The 18,633-nt window shown below is 40.4% G+C and overlaps 2 protein-coding genes across 9 annotated transcripts in view; one reads left to right on the forward strand and one right to left on the reverse strand.

Annotated features, from left to right (window-relative positions):
• Positions 1 to 18,633, forward strand: part of mrm3a (mitochondrial rRNA methyltransferase 3a) — a 526,058-nt gene that overhangs the window by 393,451 nt on the left and 113,974 nt on the right. The gene's annotated exons all lie outside the window — the stretch shown is intronic.
• Positions 1 to 18,633, reverse strand: part of synrg (synergin, gamma) — a 49,182-nt gene that overhangs the window by 25,067 nt on the left and 5,482 nt on the right. For 4 of the 8 annotated variants that reach the window (XM_084419724.1, XM_084419723.1, XM_084419722.1 and 1 more), the window contains exons 5-15: positions 18,479 to 18,584; positions 17,352 to 17,463; positions 14,314 to 14,616; positions 12,138 to 12,413; positions 10,744 to 10,818; positions 10,448 to 10,644; positions 7,606 to 7,845; positions 7,386 to 7,522; positions 5,928 to 6,046; positions 5,575 to 5,637; positions 3,620 to 4,579 (exon numbers count right to left, since the gene is read on the reverse strand). In XM_084419724.1, coding sequence (XP_084275850.1) covers positions 3,620 to 4,579; positions 5,575 to 5,637; positions 5,928 to 6,046; positions 7,386 to 7,522; positions 7,606 to 7,845; positions 10,448 to 10,644; positions 10,744 to 10,818; positions 12,138 to 12,413; positions 14,314 to 14,616; positions 17,352 to 17,463; positions 18,479 to 18,584 — 2,588 coding nt within the window. The remainder of the gene's footprint in view (positions 1 to 3,619; positions 4,580 to 5,574; positions 5,638 to 5,927; positions 6,047 to 7,385; positions 7,523 to 7,605; positions 7,846 to 10,447; positions 10,645 to 10,743; positions 10,819 to 12,137; positions 12,414 to 14,313; positions 14,617 to 17,351; positions 17,464 to 18,478; positions 18,585 to 18,633) is intronic. The other 4 variants (XM_084419726.1, XM_084419725.1, XM_084419728.1 and 1 more) reach the window with 2 other exon arrangements.

Here is an 18,633-nt window from a genome sequence, read left to right on the forward strand (position 1 = left end):
GGCATAATGATATGACACAGCACCTGAAAATAGTCCCCAGCTCAGTAACTTCCAACGTGAACGGGACTAAGTTTGTCTAACCTATTAAACCTATTTTCAGGTGCTGCGTCATATCATTATGCCTGCTGCACTCATGGTACGGCAGCAAAGTTTCTTGATTATTACGCAGGAATGAGAGTATAGTTCCTAGCCATATCAGCCTAGAAAATCGCAACTTTACATTTTCCGTCAGTCTTAGTACACGATGTAACTACAGAAGAGTCAAGTTTTAAATGGGAAAAATATCGAAACTCTTTGGTCATTTTTTTGAGAGAGATGCTAATGGTCATGTCCGATTCAATGATCTATGCTAAGCTATGCTAAAAGTGGTACCGCCAGACCCGGAGATCGGCTGAATGGATTCGAAAACGGTAAAACTCAACTCTTTAACTCTGGGGGAGTTGTAAAATGAGCCTATTTCCAAAAAAAGAGGAGTATCCCTTTAACATTCAGCGGACAAGAGACTGAAAATTGAGAGGAACAAAATTTCTTGAAAACACTGGGTTGTGAAAATAGTGATGCACCAATACTAATATTCTGGTCGATACTGGCATTTGATTTCTATGTTCATAGCCAAAAAGGATAAATAGCTGATATCAAAATTATATATTATTTTGCCTAAATAAACTGTAAACACTACAATCAATTGTTTAAAATACTATAAGTGAATTTATGCATCACAAAATTAGTTATTAAATTAGTATTTTTAAATATCAAGTGCACTGAAAAAATTTGCTAATAAATATCACAATTAATTACAAAGAAATGGGAAGTAAAAAATGTAAAGGTGAAAAGGTTTTTAAAGGTATTTTCTTGTAAATTGTTCTCCAATAATCTTCGTTTTAGCATTACATGATGGCAAAGGTAATCTACATGTAAAACAGGAAAAACGAGGATTAAATCCAATATCGACCGAAACCGATAAATTAAAAAATCTCTAAAATTAACCGTGACCTAAGACCTTTAGAGAATACAACATAATGAACAAACTACTTCCATCCCTCACGGCCTCGTTTTGCTCAAGTCTAAATACGGCTACTAAATATATCTACTCTGGCTAATGTCTATTGCTGCATTCATGTCATGTTGGAATTAGCGTAATTATGAGATGAAAACCTCACCTTCAAATATTGAATCTACAGTAATTTTAGTTGCTTTCATGTGAAGGTACGAGAGTCAAATCGGAGAAGTCAGAGCTTTCATTACATTTCCAACTTAAATAAGTCTGACATAAATGTAAATGGTTTCTACTAGTCAAAAACTAGTAAGAAACGTATAATTATAGAAATTCTGACAATATGTAGCAGCAGTCTATTATTTTCAGGTCTGGATGTTGGCTCTGGTGAGACCACACAAGTGTATGGGAACTCTTCCTACTGTGCTTCCTCAACTCCAACCAGTCTGTGCACACGAGGGCTGATATGACGGCTGTCTGAATGAAATACTGTGACTGTGTTCTCACCCTGATACATGATGACGATGAATGATCAAGGGAACACAAGCACACATTTGAGGGATGCATTTCATGCAGACATGAGAAGCAGAGAATGAGTGTAAATAAATGCTGACTGACTGACATTAGGAAAAGACAGCTGATTGCAAACAGGCCGATCAAGAGCTCCTGCCAGTCACCGAGGCCTCTAAGGGAAAATCTCACTAAATTGGCGCCCCAATGTGCACTCCCATTTCTCAGCATGGACTAGTATCAGATGCCTGAGGTATGCAGCTCAAGTACAGGGCAGCCAGTTCATGCTTGTGTGATATGACTCGTGGTAAATAAGTAGTGCTTTGTCATTTTTGCTTGTGTATGCACTGAGGCACGGCATCGAGGTTTCTCCATGCACATGCAAACACGGATAACCATCACATGAACGGATGAACGGTTACATGCAAAACAAGTGTATCCAAAATTATATTAACTATAACACCTGTTCTTTATAACCAAGAGAGGTTGTGATATGGTTTGATAGGAAGGTGGAACTGTGGATCAGATTAAGCAGAGAAATGTTAAGCTCATTTATCATGCTAAGAGCTAGTTGCCTGCAATGGAAAACCGGCTTCAGCGTCATTAGCATATTCATCTGGCAGTTTATATATTGCATTTGAAATTCTGATGAGCAAAAAATGGCTCGGAGTCAAAATTCTGAACGAATGTAAAGCCAGATGTCTTGTGTTTGCAGAATTTAAATGAATATTACTATCTTGTGCAATAATCTTTTGTCTTTCTCATAATCATCTAATCAAAAATTTGAATGTGAACATTATAAAGTCAAATGTGAGTTTGGCTTTGCGGCAAAAGCCCTTTTTGTTATATCCTACTCCAATCAGTTTAATAGTTATCTGAAAAGCATGAAATCCGATATTTACTAATCTAATCCAAACTACATGATACGAAATCTGATTACATTTTTGGAAATTAATTGTTGGATCAGATTAAAAAATATATATTTTTAGGAATTTTGGGGAAAATACATAGTGTCAAACACAATGTGCAATAATGCCTGTGTCAGAAATCACTGTTTATTTTCACTTATGTTTATTTTCCCACAAAGCAAACTACAGTATGTGGCATTCACTATATAGTTAACAGTATGATTTCAGACACAGCATACACTAATGCTTTCAAATTCATGTTTTAGACATTATCATAATGCCTCTGTGTTGCATCTCACGGAGTTCATTATGTCCAGATGTAAAGAATGGACATGTGAAGCAAAATTCCAAAATCTTTTCTTGCCACATTACCGTTCCAGCTATTCTCATTCTCTTGTCAATGTGTTACAGTAAGTCATTACTACAGCAACTGATGTAGATATTACTATGGCAACTGATGTAGATATTACTATGGCAACTGAACAAATGGATCTGATTTTATCAGTTGCAAAAATAAGTGGGCAATCAGTCCTAAACGTGAAAGAAATTTAAATCGTGAACAGTTTTTGTGCACTCTTCATGATTACATGCTGCTTTGGTTTGTGATTTGGATACAATGACAATCAAAGCAAGGGAAACTGGGTAACTAATGAGAGATGGCGACAGTGACAACATGAACAGACGGACGACAGGAGAGAAAACCAAGTCACAAGCTATTCGCATTAAATACTGTATAAATGTGCTTTCGTAACTGCCTGATCACTTGATAACACTAGGAGTTGATAAAACCAGTTATTGTGCTGTTAGCAATAATACTAATCTTATGAGATTCAAATTCACAAGCACAAGGTTTGACTGGTAAAAATTAATAATACATAAGCTAAATTAAATAAATAAATAAATAAATAAATAAATACATAAATATAAACAACAATAAATACTGTAGGTTTACAATTGTGCATGATTAAACTGGAAATGTATATAACTTTGATGGGAATGACGGCATGTTATGATGTGTAGCAAGTTTTTGATATGTAACTATAACTCAGCCGCACTGAACACACATACAGTGTTCCAACTGGGTGTCTGATAGGGCGGTTGTTCAGCCTTTGAGAGGCCTGAGCGGTCTGAGCATGTATGAAATAGAGAAAGTGGCGAAAGACAGAGTGGGCCAGACTTCACCAGAGCAAGCGTACTAATTCCTCACCTGCAGCTGGGGGTTGATGCGACGACAAACCAGGGAGATCTAGGGAGCTATCAGACATCACATGCTTCAGGTCTCCACCCATGTCTGATAACTTCATGTCTAGCTGTACTGAGAGTGTATCCTCTGAGTCCTCCTTCCCCACGCTGCTGCCCCCGATGGACGGGAGGTCAAGGGACTTCACAGAGGCAGAGTCCTCTTTGGCCTGCTTGAAGGCGGCCACTTTGTCCACCAGGCTCTTGTCAGACGCGCCCAGCGCCGTACAGAATTTGGAGGACTGGAAATCCGCAAAGTCGTCATTGTCACTCTTGAGCGACGAGAAGGAGCCCCCACCACTTTCTTTGTTATCGTCATAGGCCAGGCCACCTTCAAGTGAAAGCTGCTTGAAGACGTCATACTTATCGCCGCCAATTTGTTGCCGCTGCTGGGACGTCTCTGCCTGGCTCTCGCCGCCACAGTCTCCAGAGTCGGTCTCACTTTTCTGATCTCTTGAGCTCCCGAATGCCATGAAGTCAGCAAAGTCGTCCTGAACCACTGTCCCGGCTCCTCTACCTGCTACAGAGGTGGCAGGAGCTACTTCAGAGGATGATGAGGAGCCAAAAAGGGCAAAATCGCCAAAGTCATCACCCACTACACTGGGAGGTTTCGCGACTGTGGAGGGCAATACTAGGGATGGAGATGCTGAAGGGAACAGATTGAGTTTGGGGTCGGCAGTGGAAGTGGGAGCAGGAGGAGCCATTGTCGTGAAGAGGTCCAGGTCTGCCATGTTGAGAAGATTTCTAGGTTGAGCCAGAGAGGATGGCTGCGAATGAGACAGAGACTGAGAAGAAGTGAAAGGAGGAGGAAAAGTTGGCTGGAACTTGGCCTGGTCTGGTGGGTCTAGTGGAGAGACGGCGTCGGCCGTTTTAAAGTCTGTAAAGCCATCGTCGGCACTGACAGACTTGAAATCAGCAAATCCCTCCCCTGCGGAAAAACAAAAAGAAAACAATTGAAGAGCATGGCAAAATGCATTTCACACCAAAACAAAGGACAAAGAGGTGGCACGGCACAAAACAGAGTTTCAAAACAGCCTACAAGTCGCTCAAAGCCTCATTTCACAGGCCTTAAGGAAGAAAAACGGATTAGCAATGCTTAACAAGCTGCATTTGACTGCTGAAATGAAATGGTGGCACAATGAAACGACTTTTACTGTGAAGACAGAAATAAACCTGATAGAATATCTCACATATACTGTAACAGTATTTTTCAGTCTCAGCACATTAACACCACCATACAAACAAACACACTCAGGTGCAACCACAATCCATTCTCATTTCATTTGAAGTGAAGTGACAAGTGCAGACTAATTAATCTGAGATATTTGGCCATTTTGAGATTGCCCGCTTGGCCGATTAAGTAACTTACAAAATTTACAGACAGCCTAGGGCTGTATATATCGTGGCAGCAATCTATCAGATATTTTTCCATACCATGTCCATTGCAGCATGTAAATATATCAGCACACTGCAGGACTGCAGGACAGGTCATTAACATGTTTGCAGTCACTATATTACATTTTATCAAATACTGGCATGATATCAGTCATTAGCTCCCACGCCCTCTCAATATAGGCCAATGAAAACCCATTTTGATCGACCGCTAGAAGTGAACGACACGCAGATGACAAACTTTTCCATTTCAGCTGTGATCTACAGAATGTATCAAAGGCAGAGAGAGTTCAGAACAGAATGGGAGTTTTGGAAAAGAGATCACTGCAACCATTGACTTACTGGCTCTCTCAGAGCTGTCCCCACTGGATTCTGCTCTAGTGAGACAGGGACACGCACACATGCCTACATCAGTGTATGGAGCCCTTCATGAGACTAAACACACTATAGGCTGGTGAAATTGTTTTAAAAATCATTTTGTGAATGCAGATCTGTGTTGTATACAATGCTGTCAAACATGCATCTGCTTACCAACTGGTTTTCTGTCTGAAGGCTTCTCAAGCTCTCTGAAAACACTGTATTTGTCCCCTGAATCTAGAACAAAAGAGAAACACAGCGAACAATGGTAGTGTGTAGAGGCAGTAAAGTGTGCTTTGTATATAGCAGGAGCTGAAAGGTGGTGATAAATAGCAGGATAAATTTATGCAAAACACGTCTGTGAGCCACACAGAAATTCAAAGTCTTATCTCAAATGCATTTAGACAAGAGAATCTGTCTTTAAAGTTACACTGATATGACAGCAGTCTTCTGAGAGATCTGCCATCCTCAAAGGACTAATGAGGTGTATAGAGCTGTGTGTGTGTGTTTGTGTGTGTGTGTGTTACCTGAGACAGGAGCTGTGGGCTCTGCAGGCTGCTCCACTGACAGCTGTTTGAACACTGCATATTTATCAGAGGAGGAGGAGGATGAAGATCCTGACACTGGAGTCAGCATGGCAGGAACACTGTATGAAGCAGACAAAACATACACGAGTCAATACAAAGATCAAAGTGCTTTTACAAGCTACAAAGTTTTTAAAACGTTTACAAGTTAACAAGTTTTTTGTTCTTTGATGCTGTTAACTGTAGACTAAACATGAAGTCTTAGGGCACAATCCTAATTTGCATACAGGGATTTAGTGTCCAAATTCAAAACAAATTGAAAATAGCATGTCAAAGTTGACGGATACACTATATGGATAAGATTTTGAGAAATGAGAAAGGATCTCAACATCTTGAAAGTGAATTTAAAATAATACATTTAGCTCAATGTTAATGTTTACACATAAATTCAAACAGTTTGTGATATTAGTGTCTGTCTGATATCAAGACAATTCAGTGATAGTGTGTCTCAACTGAAAACCGTGTATATTTCCGTTCAAAAGTTTGGGGTTGGTTTTTAAAATAATTTTTCTTAAGGAACTACACTTCCAGTCTTCTTCAGTCACATTATCCTTCAGAAATCATTGTAATATACTGATTTGGCATTCAAGAAACTTTCCTTATTATCAATGTTGAAAACAGTTATGGCTTAATTTTTTTTTTTTTATGTATTTTCTTTAAAATTTAGTGACACCAAGCTAATTTTCCATTGTCATTAAAGTTTGTACTTTCAGCTCAAGTTCTCTTCTAAACAAAAGTCTGTATCTGCCTTCCCCTTCCCCTCCGTCTTGGATCACTTCCCTCATAACAGAGCGATATTCCTGGCACGGGAGAACACCGATGCGCTCACCCTCACTTCCTGTATTATTCTCACCATTCTCATTTCCACTGATTTAATTAGAGAGCTATCTGACACATCCAAGCACCAAAATATTCTTCTAAAACAAAGGATCTTTTGTGCTTAGTGAGGCCAATCGACCGGTGAAGGCCACCGCACTCAGCGAATACACTTTCCAACCTCTCACTCCCTGCTTTCCATAATTGCCTTTCGCCGTCTTTTCCCTGGGAGCATAAAATCGTGCAGATGTGAATAGAAATAAAATGGGATGAGATTATCAGCTGTCCATTGAAATGGGTTCATTAAAAAAAGAAAGCAGGGGTTTAATTGTTGCGCCGGGCGGGTTATTACAAGCTATTACAAAGCAGAGCGTGATTCCATGCTCCAGATGAGCAACCACAGTCTGGAGGAATCAACAAAGCATAAAAACAATATCATAAACTACTAAAGAGAGATGACAGGATGCTGTTTTACGATGCATTTCTCTGAGCTGTTTGCATTACGTATAAAATATGCTTTCACGGGCATGCAACAATATGCCACAATTCATAAGGAAGTAGCTTGATGAAAAGCGACGATCATACCAGCTCTGGGATGATGATTTCATGCTGGGGAACGCTCCCCCTGTATCTCCTTGGAAATCTGTGAATGAGTCATCTCCAGCTCCAGCTTTGGGGGCTTCCTGGAAGTCCTGGAAATCATCGTCATCAGGCTTGGTAGCCTGAAGTAAGCCAACGAAACAATCAATCAGTTTTGCGATAACAGCACACAGTTATTATCTGTAATAAAGTGTCTAATGTTAACCTGAACTGGAGGGAAGTTGGTGATGAAAGTGGCTGGTGGTTGTGCAGCCGGGTTAGGGGTCATTCCAATGACAGGTGGCGCAGTGACAGGCATGGCCATGGACACGGGCGGCTGGGTCATGATAGGCTGCTGGTGCTGAGGCAGGACAGCATTAATGGCCATAGCCATGGCGGGTAGATTGGGCACAGGCGGGGAGGGGAACTGACCCAGGATGTCCAAACTCATGACTGTAAGACCACTCTAGAGAATACAACCATAATATATAACAAAGGAGTTTAGTTAGTGGTAAGTCATTCAAAGCAGCTTAAACCAGGTTCACGTTATATTATTTGGCCGCAATTTTGTTACCAAAGACAAATTTCAGGCACGTCAGGTCAATTGTTTGTTTGTTTATTATATTTTTAACGCAATGTTAGCATTCGAGGCCATTTACATGGCAAACACGAGGTCAATATCACAATCCATAACATTTCACTAAAACATTTCAACTTGCCATAAGATAGAAATTCTCAAATACATTTGGGTGATACATTCTGAAATATTCCATGTAAACATGTTTCTGAATAAAAGCATTTTTTAGCAGTATCCTAAAAATTACAGTTCAACAGAATGTTTAACTGTCAAAGGAACTTGACACGAGACACAAAGGAGAAACTTCACCAATCAATATAAACCAATGTGCAAGTCTTGAGTGACCCAGTCTGCACCTAGTAAAGACGACTTGGTCGAACTTACACTATGTTCACTGTACGCATACCCTAGCGTACACAAAAACTGAAGTACACTTTGGGCTTAAGAGTGACACAGAGCCAGTTCATTACTTTTTTTAGGGTGTATTCACACCTGCCTTGTTTGGTTCGTTTGAATCGATTTGGTTCGATTTCCCCCCTTGGTGCGGATCTTTTGGGCAGGTGTGAATACAGCAATCGCACTCGGGTGCGGACCAAACAACCGAACCGAGACCCGGCTGAAGAGGTGGACTCGGTACGGTTCCAAACGAACTCTGGTACAGTTCGTTTACGGTGTGAACATGAACCGACCCAATTGCTGGAAATAACGCATAAAAATACTGATGTGTTCAGCAAGTTTAGCGAACGGATGAAGGAGAGGGGATATAAGCGGTCTCCCGCACAGTCCGGCGCGCTGTCTGTGCACACGATACTGTTGCGTGTCGTGTGTGCATCAGGACATTCACAGAGCGTTGTCTTTTGTCTTATCGTGCTTAAATGGTTTAAAAGCATTTGCATGAATAGGAGCGTGATCATATAATGTAACGGTAGTTTAAAAATCCTATTACAACATCGTATAGACGACATTGTATCATATGATGCTCATTAGATTCTTCATATTACGTTTGTAGAGAATAACACCAAATCAGTAAAAGAACAAATTTTGCATTACGAAATATCTCCATACTGAGCCTGTTTTTGCACTTCCTGCTTTTCCCTGCTCTAGAATTCCTGTCCAATGAATGGACGACCTTAGCCCACATGTGGTTTTGTTTACACATTTTGATTCACTTGCAAAAAGAGCAGTGTGAAAGCGAACCGTACCAAAAATAAATCAACACTGTATTTGGTCCGGACCAAAGCAAGTGAACTATCGGACTTTCCTGGTGTGAATACACCCTTAGACCCTGATGAATTTACATTTACATTTATTCATTTAGCTGACGCTTTTATCCAAAGCGACTTACAATTGCTATATGTCAGAGGTCACACGCCTCTGGAGCAACTAGGGGTTAAGTGTCTTGCTCAGGGACACATTGGTGTCTCACAGTGGATTCGAACCCGGGTCTCTCACACCAAAGGCATGTGTCTTATCCATTGCGCCACACCACCTCCGGTAGGTGGTAGGTACCAATTTCTGGTAGTGTCAAGAATTTTATGTAGTGTAACTGCTCCTACAAGCTGTCAACCGAATGATAGGATCAAAGTTTAGGCTAGGATCTATATCAAACAGTCTGACATAAGATTGTTGATTTTTGTCCAAATCCAAACACACTTGAACAAGCTAATCAAGGTTTTCATAATTACTTGAAATAACGGACAAGTGGGCTAAATTTGGGATTGGTAGTCAAGCCCTGCAGGACACTGGCCCTCCAGGATTGGAGTTAAAGGTTCCTGCAATACACCATACCATCCCCGTTAGTCAAATAACTATAAAAAGAAGCGTTAAAGCAGCATGATATCGTCAATGATAAGTAGCACAGAGATCTTTGAGTGCCGACTGATAAACGCTGATTACCGACAGTCATTAAGCTGAGGTATGAGGCACTGCTATAAACATAAGACAATCAATTAAAGCTGATATTCTCCCTACACATAACAATGATTTAGTGAGCCATTAGACAAGAGCGCTTTAATAAGCCTCGTACGGGAATGGTGAATGTACAGCACGTCTTTCATCAGGGAGACAAAATTAAAAAGCAGGGCTGTCAGACAATAGACCTCCTTCTCCATCCAGATGTCTATTTCTCCCTCTGCCAAGAGAACGTCTGAATTGTTTGCCTAAAAAATTCATTAAAGTCAACTTCCATTTTCAATGCCATTGCTGGCATCCTCCAGAGCTTTTCCTTTTTTTTTATTGCTCTTCAAAACAGAGGCTCTGGAAGAGTGGCTCTTTATTGAGCTTTTAAATTTGCATAACAAATGCATTAATACTGGAAGGGTCCCTTGAGTTGCTGAAAGAGCTACAGTATCTTTTCACGGGACTGTAGCTGCCAAGGGTAGCAAGAGAAGATAAGGAGATCCCAAAACCTCTGGCCTTAAGATCCACCGAACAGAGTATGCACATATTCCATTTTTGGAAATGTTGGACTTTCTGAGATAAAATTTTTTACCTGGGCGACTCCAATCAAAGCCAATACGGAGTACAGCTCTTCCTTGGTCAGCTTGCCAGGTGTGGTTCGGTTGGCCAAGGCCCAGATCTGCCCAAGTGCTTCTCGTGGCAGACCCGATGAGATCAGAATTGGGTAGAGTTTGGCTGTGTCAATGCCTGCTGGTGTCATGGTGAAGTCAAGGACCTTCTTGAACAACTCTGTGAAGAGCAACCAATTGCAATTAGATATTGGGATATAAAACTTACCTTGGAAAACCACAAAATGACACGAAAGCCAAAGATATCAAGAGCTTATACCTGGGATGAGCGAGTCATTGTACAACCAGGCTGGCACCATGGGTTGCATGTCTTGTTGGGGGTAGACGCCTACGCCTGTTTGTGATGGACATGGAGACAGTGAGATGTTGTTTTTGGACTATTAAGATAAGAGTGATTGATCAAGCATATATCCCACGTCATTATTGCACAGTCAGACGTCCCTCACACCTGCTGTCGGCAAAGCCCAGTGTGGATATACTACTGACACCATGCACAGATACACTAAAGACTCCCACTGTTTCTGCTGTCAGCTCAGTTGTCTTGAGCCGAGAGCTGGTGGGTTTGCAGGACAAACAGATTGACAAAACATACAAAGAATTTGCTTTGTACTAACATTGACACTGTTATTATCATCTCATTATTTGCATTGCCAATGTGTACACTATGCTAAAACTGTCCTGTGGTGAAATAAATTAGGGAAACAGATCAAATGAGGCTACAGCCATTAAGTCTCCAACTAAGCATCATCAGTAGTGAAACATCCAACAGGTCCCCCTTAACGAAACCAGTGGGCTCAGCTGACAGACCAAACCAGGAGTATCCAATCCTAATCCTGGAGGGCCACCTTCCAACCAAGGGTAGCTCCAATCCTAACTAAACACACCTGAACAGGCTAATCAAAGTCTTCAGGATTACCAGAAATGTCCAGCAAGAGTGTTGAAGCTAAACTCTGCAGAAAGATGGCCCTCCAGGAGCAGGATTGGACACCCCTGGATTAAACAGACATGTTACCCTGAAAAATCTAGAATCATTATTACGGGTAAATTGGAAAATAAGGAAGAGTGAAGAGGGGAAAATCCCATAGAAGTGGGGAAATATATATATAGCACCCCGCTAAGAGATGAAGCCCAGCATATACGAGTTAAATCACGCACATGCACAAAACATTTTTTTTTTTATTACGTGCACCATTAGTAAGATTTCCAGGACAGAAAGAAGTGCTGCGGGTAGAAGATTTTCAGAAGTTTTCTTCATTCAGTTGAGATTTTCATTAAGTCATCTTTATCTTATTCTACTTTCCCATTAGTCTTTGAACATATTTCATGCTCAAGAGCACATTGTCTTCAAAGGTAAAGCATCTAGGCCAATGCATTTTCTCCTGTTTAATGCCTTGGCTTTGCATTAACATCCAAGTAAAAGGACCAAATCCTTCATCTTACTTCAGCGATTCATTGAGAACTGTTAGGTATAATCACATTAAGATTTCAATTAAGACTTTTATAACAAGAACAAGATAAGAAATCAGCCCCTCTAAACCAAGCACATCTCAATGATTAGCAAACAGAGGCAGGGCAGGAAGTCTCGAGCTGCAAGCGGTGTTAATTTTGAGAAGCTCGGAAAAGAGGTGGGACTGAAACCAGATGTTTTCTCACCGCTGACATTAGTGGGCTGGACGGGCGGGCTGTCTGCCGCAGGGGGAGACTGAGCTGCGGCGAGAGGCTCAGGAGGCATCCCTGTCATGAAGGCGGAATTGAAGTCATCTTGGGTTTGGGCCCAGTTTCGGGATCTGGTACTGCTGTGAAACTGGGCTGTGACCTGAGCTCTCGGACTCAGCTCAGACAGAGCCTGTCGTGGCTTAAAACTAACCTGGGCCTTCTTACCAGATGTCAAATCGCATGATGAGAACATCTTCTCCTCCAGAGAAGGGCCTGAATCAGTTAGGAACAGAGGCCATATTGAACTGTAGTAACTTATATTTTAACCATGTACAAGAAGTTGCTGACAGTTCCATCCATAGTCACCGGATACAAGATATGTTCTATTAGAGATATGAGGCTGCCTAAGAGAGCATACAACAAGGAAGCTGGGTTTTGAAACAGATAATGTCCAACTATGACTAAACCGCTTCACTTCACTTGATAAAACATCTAAGCGAGCCAGGTAAGTAACCAATGTCAGTGGGAAAACAGCTTCATTTTAACAATAAATTTACCTTTACATTGACTATTTTAATTACTGACCCCTTTCACAAAGCCTGGGGTGAAACAAGAAGTGTTTAAGCATGATATAATTGTCTGGCAAATGTTGAATGCTTTTAATATTGTGCTAACATCACAAAATATTAAGCCACAGTCTGTGATATGCTCTAGTCCAAATTAAATTATTTTCTGTGGTAACAGACATCATGCATGACATAAATTATGTCAGTAGAGTTTAACTTGTTTTGAACCAGTAATACTCAAACACACACTTCCACGCAGGCTTCACTTTGAGCCTTATCAGGGCGCTGTCACAATCGGCATTGTGTGCATGCGCTGGTGTTCTGATATTACTCCAGCTTAAATTATAAGAGCATATGGGACACCATCTGCAGCCTGACAAAACTGAAGGGAGGTGACGGTTGAGTCAGAATCACAGTGCAAATCTCACAGATGGTGACCATCATATCTGAATCAGAAACCCCGACAAACTTTTGACTCTACGTCAAGAACACAGCAAGCTAGCGTTTATGGGCAAAAAGGTCCTAAAGAACTGGAGAAGGGTATCTGTTAACATTCACATTCATCTCAATAAGAGTTGCTTGGCTGGCGCATACAAACCCAACTTACTGTACACAACTTTTTTTCTGAGCCCATTACATGAGCTGTAAATGTGAATGATCATTCGAAATTAGAACTGGTTTGAGAACGGAATCAACTAGCTCACTGAAAAACACCAGGTCAAAAGAACAATTCATTCGCACGTTTTAAAATATATTAAAATAGAAAATATTTTAAATTGTAATAATATTTCACAATATGACATGACACTCTATTTTTGATTAAATAAGTGCAGTCTTGGTGAGAACAAGAGATTTCAAAAACATTTAAAACATAAAAAAAAATCGACCGACCCGAAACTTTGAATGGGCTACAACGGAGAAACAAACACTAAGCTCACACAAAACGCGTCTTTGCATCTAAAAGCGCGAGATGCAGCGCTCAGGAATGGTTTAAAAAACGCAAGAACGCAAGGGTTTTGAGACGCACTTCGAGACGTGATGCAATAACAAAAATAGCTAAACAGCAGAATAGATGGATACGATTGACGATTGCACCAGCTATGGCATTTGACCCTAATAAAAACTGTGTCAGAACGCCAGGACCGAGATCCATTTTGGTTCACCCCATCCTCCGATGCAGATATAAATACAGGGAATACCATCAAGAGCTAAAGCTAGTTCCAGTCAAATAAAACAGCTGTTATAGTACACAAAATGTTGCAACACTTGCCCCACGTCCGGGGTCTTCTGATTGGTCCACTGTTTTGGAACTGACATTGATGAGTGGCGCTGCGTGTAAAAGTTGAATTTTTTTTATCTTGACACGCCGTCTTAAAAACGAGGCGCTCATGTGCGAGATGCTGCAATAGACGCGATACGTGAGCACAATGGTCATACACATCCATCTAGCGTTTACATAGAAAAACTATGGAAAAGTAGCGCATTGGAAAAAAAGCGTTCTGTGTTAACGGCCCTTAAGTTGTGTAGTTATGGCATCTGACCCCTGGGTGCGTGTTCTAACAAGTGATGGTATGATAGAAAAAGAGCGATTGTGAGAGGGGCGTTACCTTGGAATGCAGTTTGGGAGCTGGAGATGACAGAAGAGTGTTGGATGACAGGCGAGACAGGGAGAGATGAAGGGACAATGTGAGGTAGAGGAGAGGAAGGGGGATGCTGGCCAGGCCCCAACTCTAATGGCTGGCTAACTTGAGCGGCTCTTAGTGAAGGGGAGGATGGAGGGAGGGATGAAGAGGGGAAAGAAGAGGAGGCATCAACGGGCCCTTGCACAAAGTCACTAAACTCATCGTCGTCATCGGGGAAAGCAGGAGGAAGCGAGTGAGAGGTGACAGAGGTATGAGATGGCGATGAGTCTGCAAAAACCAAACAAGAGAGTGAGACAGACACAACGCACATCATGAGTTATGACCACACACACAAAAAAAAAAGAGAAACAGTTTTACAAAGAACAACAGGAAGGTACTGAAATTTCATTAGGTGTGGTGCTGGTGTTAACAAAAACAAACTCAACCTTTCAATGAAAATGTCAATGAAAATTTAATTGTTGTATTAAAATGAAAGATGTATAAACAACTACTGACAGGGTCCAAAATTAAAATCAAAATTGATCCTATTCATTTACTTGACACTCATTTCTGGTCTTGCTGTGAATGATTCACCGGTGCATGTTATTCCAAAGAAAATGCTTGTCTTTCCTTTTCTGCTAACATCACTTAGGCCATCCATGCTGATGGATAATGTTATACAAAAGCCAAATAGATATTTAAGCATTCTTTTAGCAAAGTCTCATTCTGACTGCATTCTCATTATGTTATGGAACATTGACTTCTCGCCATCCAATTAATTACTGCCCACATTTTTTCATTTAATATCCTGACCTGTTTTGCTCAAAAATATGTCACATTAACAAGATAAAACAGGATGTGAACGTTCATACCAAATCAGAGTAAAAGTTGGCTTTGGTGAGAGATTAAACAGTTATTTTGCCAGTTGGCTTATATCAACAAACTGAAAAAATACATGGTTTAGGTCCAATTTTAAGAACGACAATCTGACCTGACTGATGACATGCATGCAATTCAAATCCAAGAACATTCTACTAAGAAGAAAACAACATTCAGAAGTTTGGGATCAGTGATTTTTAAAAAAAAGAAATTAATACATTTATTCAGCAAGGATGCATTAAATTGTTTGAAAGAGACAGTAAAGACATTGTCATCTCAGAAATAAATTAAAAATTGATATATAAAAGTTGCTTTAAATTGTAATAACATTTCACAATATTACTGTTTTACTGTATTTTTGATCAAATAAATGCAGCCTGAGAATAAGAGAATTTTAAAAACATAAAAAAAAAAATCTTACTGACCCCAAACTTCACATTAAACATACAGTATGGAAGTTTTCGCCGCTAGGGGTCGCTAACCTCTTACAATAACAAAGGCGTAGTTTGATGACGCAATATTTGATAAGAATTATGGATCTTGTCGTCAACGTCAAGCCGACCGATCTAATAATGTTTATGGATGAGTAAATACATCGATGTTTTTATCATGACTGTGATATGAAGCAGGTCGGGATTGCTAAGAGACAGCTATCAGCTCCACACGCGACGCGAGTCCCGCGGATATAAAAGGAATATGGACATTTCATTCTACCGAACTACACGCAAGTGCAGAATTACAACTCACAGGTCAGTTTATTAGACAAATTAAACTTGTGAGGTAACGCAGCACTGTTTCACTTGGTCTAACATTACACTAGCACACTAAACTGCATTTGAATGTGTTGAAATGTATGTGTTAGTTTGTCTGTATGAGACTAGCAGTAAGCTAGATCAACATTAGAATAACATACAGATCATATTCTAACATTTTATCATTGTTGAACTATATAACATTGATTAGTTTTATGAAAATGTGCTCACCTGTTTAATAAAGTACATGTAGGAGCAGTCTAAGTCTCGGACGTGGAGCTCTCGTTTATATACTGTCTATGGGAGCTCTCGGCATCTCGAAAACACCGCGCTGATATTGATTCTCGTTTTAGTTCTCCTTTTTTATCCAAAGTCTGCTTGCCATGGTCCATAATGTTTGAACGAAACAACAACAGCGTGCAAATAGACATTGCGAACTACACAGTTGTCCACCTCAGTCGCCTTGGTTACTATCAGAGGGCTCTGGTTGCTATGGTACGAGCGGAAACCAGGGACAACGCGGATATGACGCCATTGACGGCGACAAAACGGAAATAAAGAAATGGGACGTGTCTTCGAATTAAATTACAAATTTCACCTGGTTTGAAAGTTGTTGGAAACAGTCGGGATAATGTAAGTACACAACAACAACAAATATATAACATAGAAATAGTGATTTTTGCTATTTTTAAAGCAAAAAAGTTACATATTGTGCCTCTAAATCATTCAAACTGAATTTTTTAGCCGGTGATAAAAAATTTGACCAGTTTATTTTTTCCAATTCACCTGCAAATTGCAGGGGTTGCAAAAAGTTAATTTTGGACCCAGGTGGACCAGGTGTGAGGGGTGAAACTGCAAGAGTGTGAAGGTGGAGGACGTGTTATATGGAGGATGAGGAAACAGCAAACACTCAGTGGAAAAATCTGGAGAGCCTCCTGGTGGCTGCTGGGAAGAAAACAGCTGTTCGGCTCAATGAAAAAGGTGTGGTGTGTGTTTGTGTTGAGAGAGCAGAAATGCTTTTAAAGGATGAAAATTCTGTCATCATTTACCCACCCTCATGACAATCCAAACCTGGATATATATAATAGCACAAAAAAACAGCATCCAGTACAATTCTTCAGAATCATCCTTTTGTGTTCCACTGGGGGACAAGAAGTCATTGGGTTTGAAAGAAACGGGGGTGCGTAAATGATGACAGGATTTTTATTTTTCGGGAGCACTATCCCTTTAACAGTGTGTGAGTGTGTCCCTGGTAATGTCCTTCAGCTCTTGACAGCCACTCTGGACTTGTCAAAAGCTGTCTGAGCTGTGACCCTTGACGTCATGAGCAGGGACTTGAAAGGCAAATGGCCGGAAGGCAGTCAGGCAGCTGGAACGTGTCACTGGATGTACCTGGTTTCTTAGACTGTGAAGACGGTGTTGGATGCATCTTGGCATCCCTGCTGAACCCATCCAGATTTCCTTTGATGGCCTCTAAGGCATCGTCACGACTCTTCTCCCCAGTCTGTACAAAAATAGAAGTTTGGAGGAGTTGATTTGCAAGAAAAAGTATATAGCAAGACAGACAGTGATACAGCAGCAATTATAACTCATTATTTTAATTAACTTCTCCAGCAGCTATATTGTCTATCATATAGCTTACTTGGATGGCAATTTATGATTGGAATATGAAGTGGACAATAATCATGATTAGGTTAAATCAGTGGTTCTCAAACTGGGGTACGCAGACAGAACGGGGTACGCCAAAAAAATGCTGAGTTTTGCCATTCATTTAATTCTACCCCAGCTAAAAATAACATGAAAACTGAGCATGTATTTCTGGCAGGTAAAATGCCGTAAATACATGACATCCGATCAAATTACCTCATCTTTTGCAGTCAAAACTGACTGCACTCACACAAGCAGCCTGTATATGATAGGTTGCGTGCAGATTGCTGCCTTGGCAAATCGCGCAATACTGCTGTTCTCGACAATGTACCTTTGTAAAAGTGGGGATTTAGCACTTACTAGCACGAAGAACAAATACAGACACAGACTGTGCATAGAGATAGATTTAAGATTCAAACTCTCTTCGATACAAAAATATATTATATGAATATCCACACGATTGCAAATGTGACACTGATTTTATACCTTTCAAGAAACGAAAGGTATTAATATTAAGTGATGTTCATTTTAAACACAGTATTGTCAATATTTTTTGCAACAAAATAATAGCTCCAACGAAAGCCACAGCAGTGATTGTGAACGAATCTGCGGCTTTGAACAAATCTTGAGATACAATGATTCAAATAATTCATAATTACAGCCACTTGCTTTGTTACTGAACGAATGAATGACTCACTCGTAAAGACAGTGACTTGTCGCCACCTACTGGTGGTTTTAATTTCATATATAAAAGCATCACTTCGTTTTTACCATCATTGCATATTACTCTATTACTCTAATAGTCACAACAACAGGCCTAATATGTAGAAAGTAAATATGATCATTTGTTTATGTCATGTTGACTTGCTCACTTTGGGTTTGACGCTGCTCAGTAGACGCAGTTTCTGTTTCTGCTCCTCAAACTGTCTTCTCTTTCGATCCTCCTCCAGCATCCGCTGCTGCTGCTCCAGGCGTTTTCTATGGACACACACTAATCAGAGACGAGTTCCGGCATGCAAACAACTTT

This window comes from Rutilus rutilus, assembly GCF_951802725.1.
Source record: "Rutilus rutilus genome assembly, chromosome: 9".
In the NCBI taxonomy this organism is placed as follows: domain Eukaryota; kingdom Metazoa; phylum Chordata; class Actinopteri; order Cypriniformes; family Leuciscidae; genus Rutilus; species Rutilus rutilus.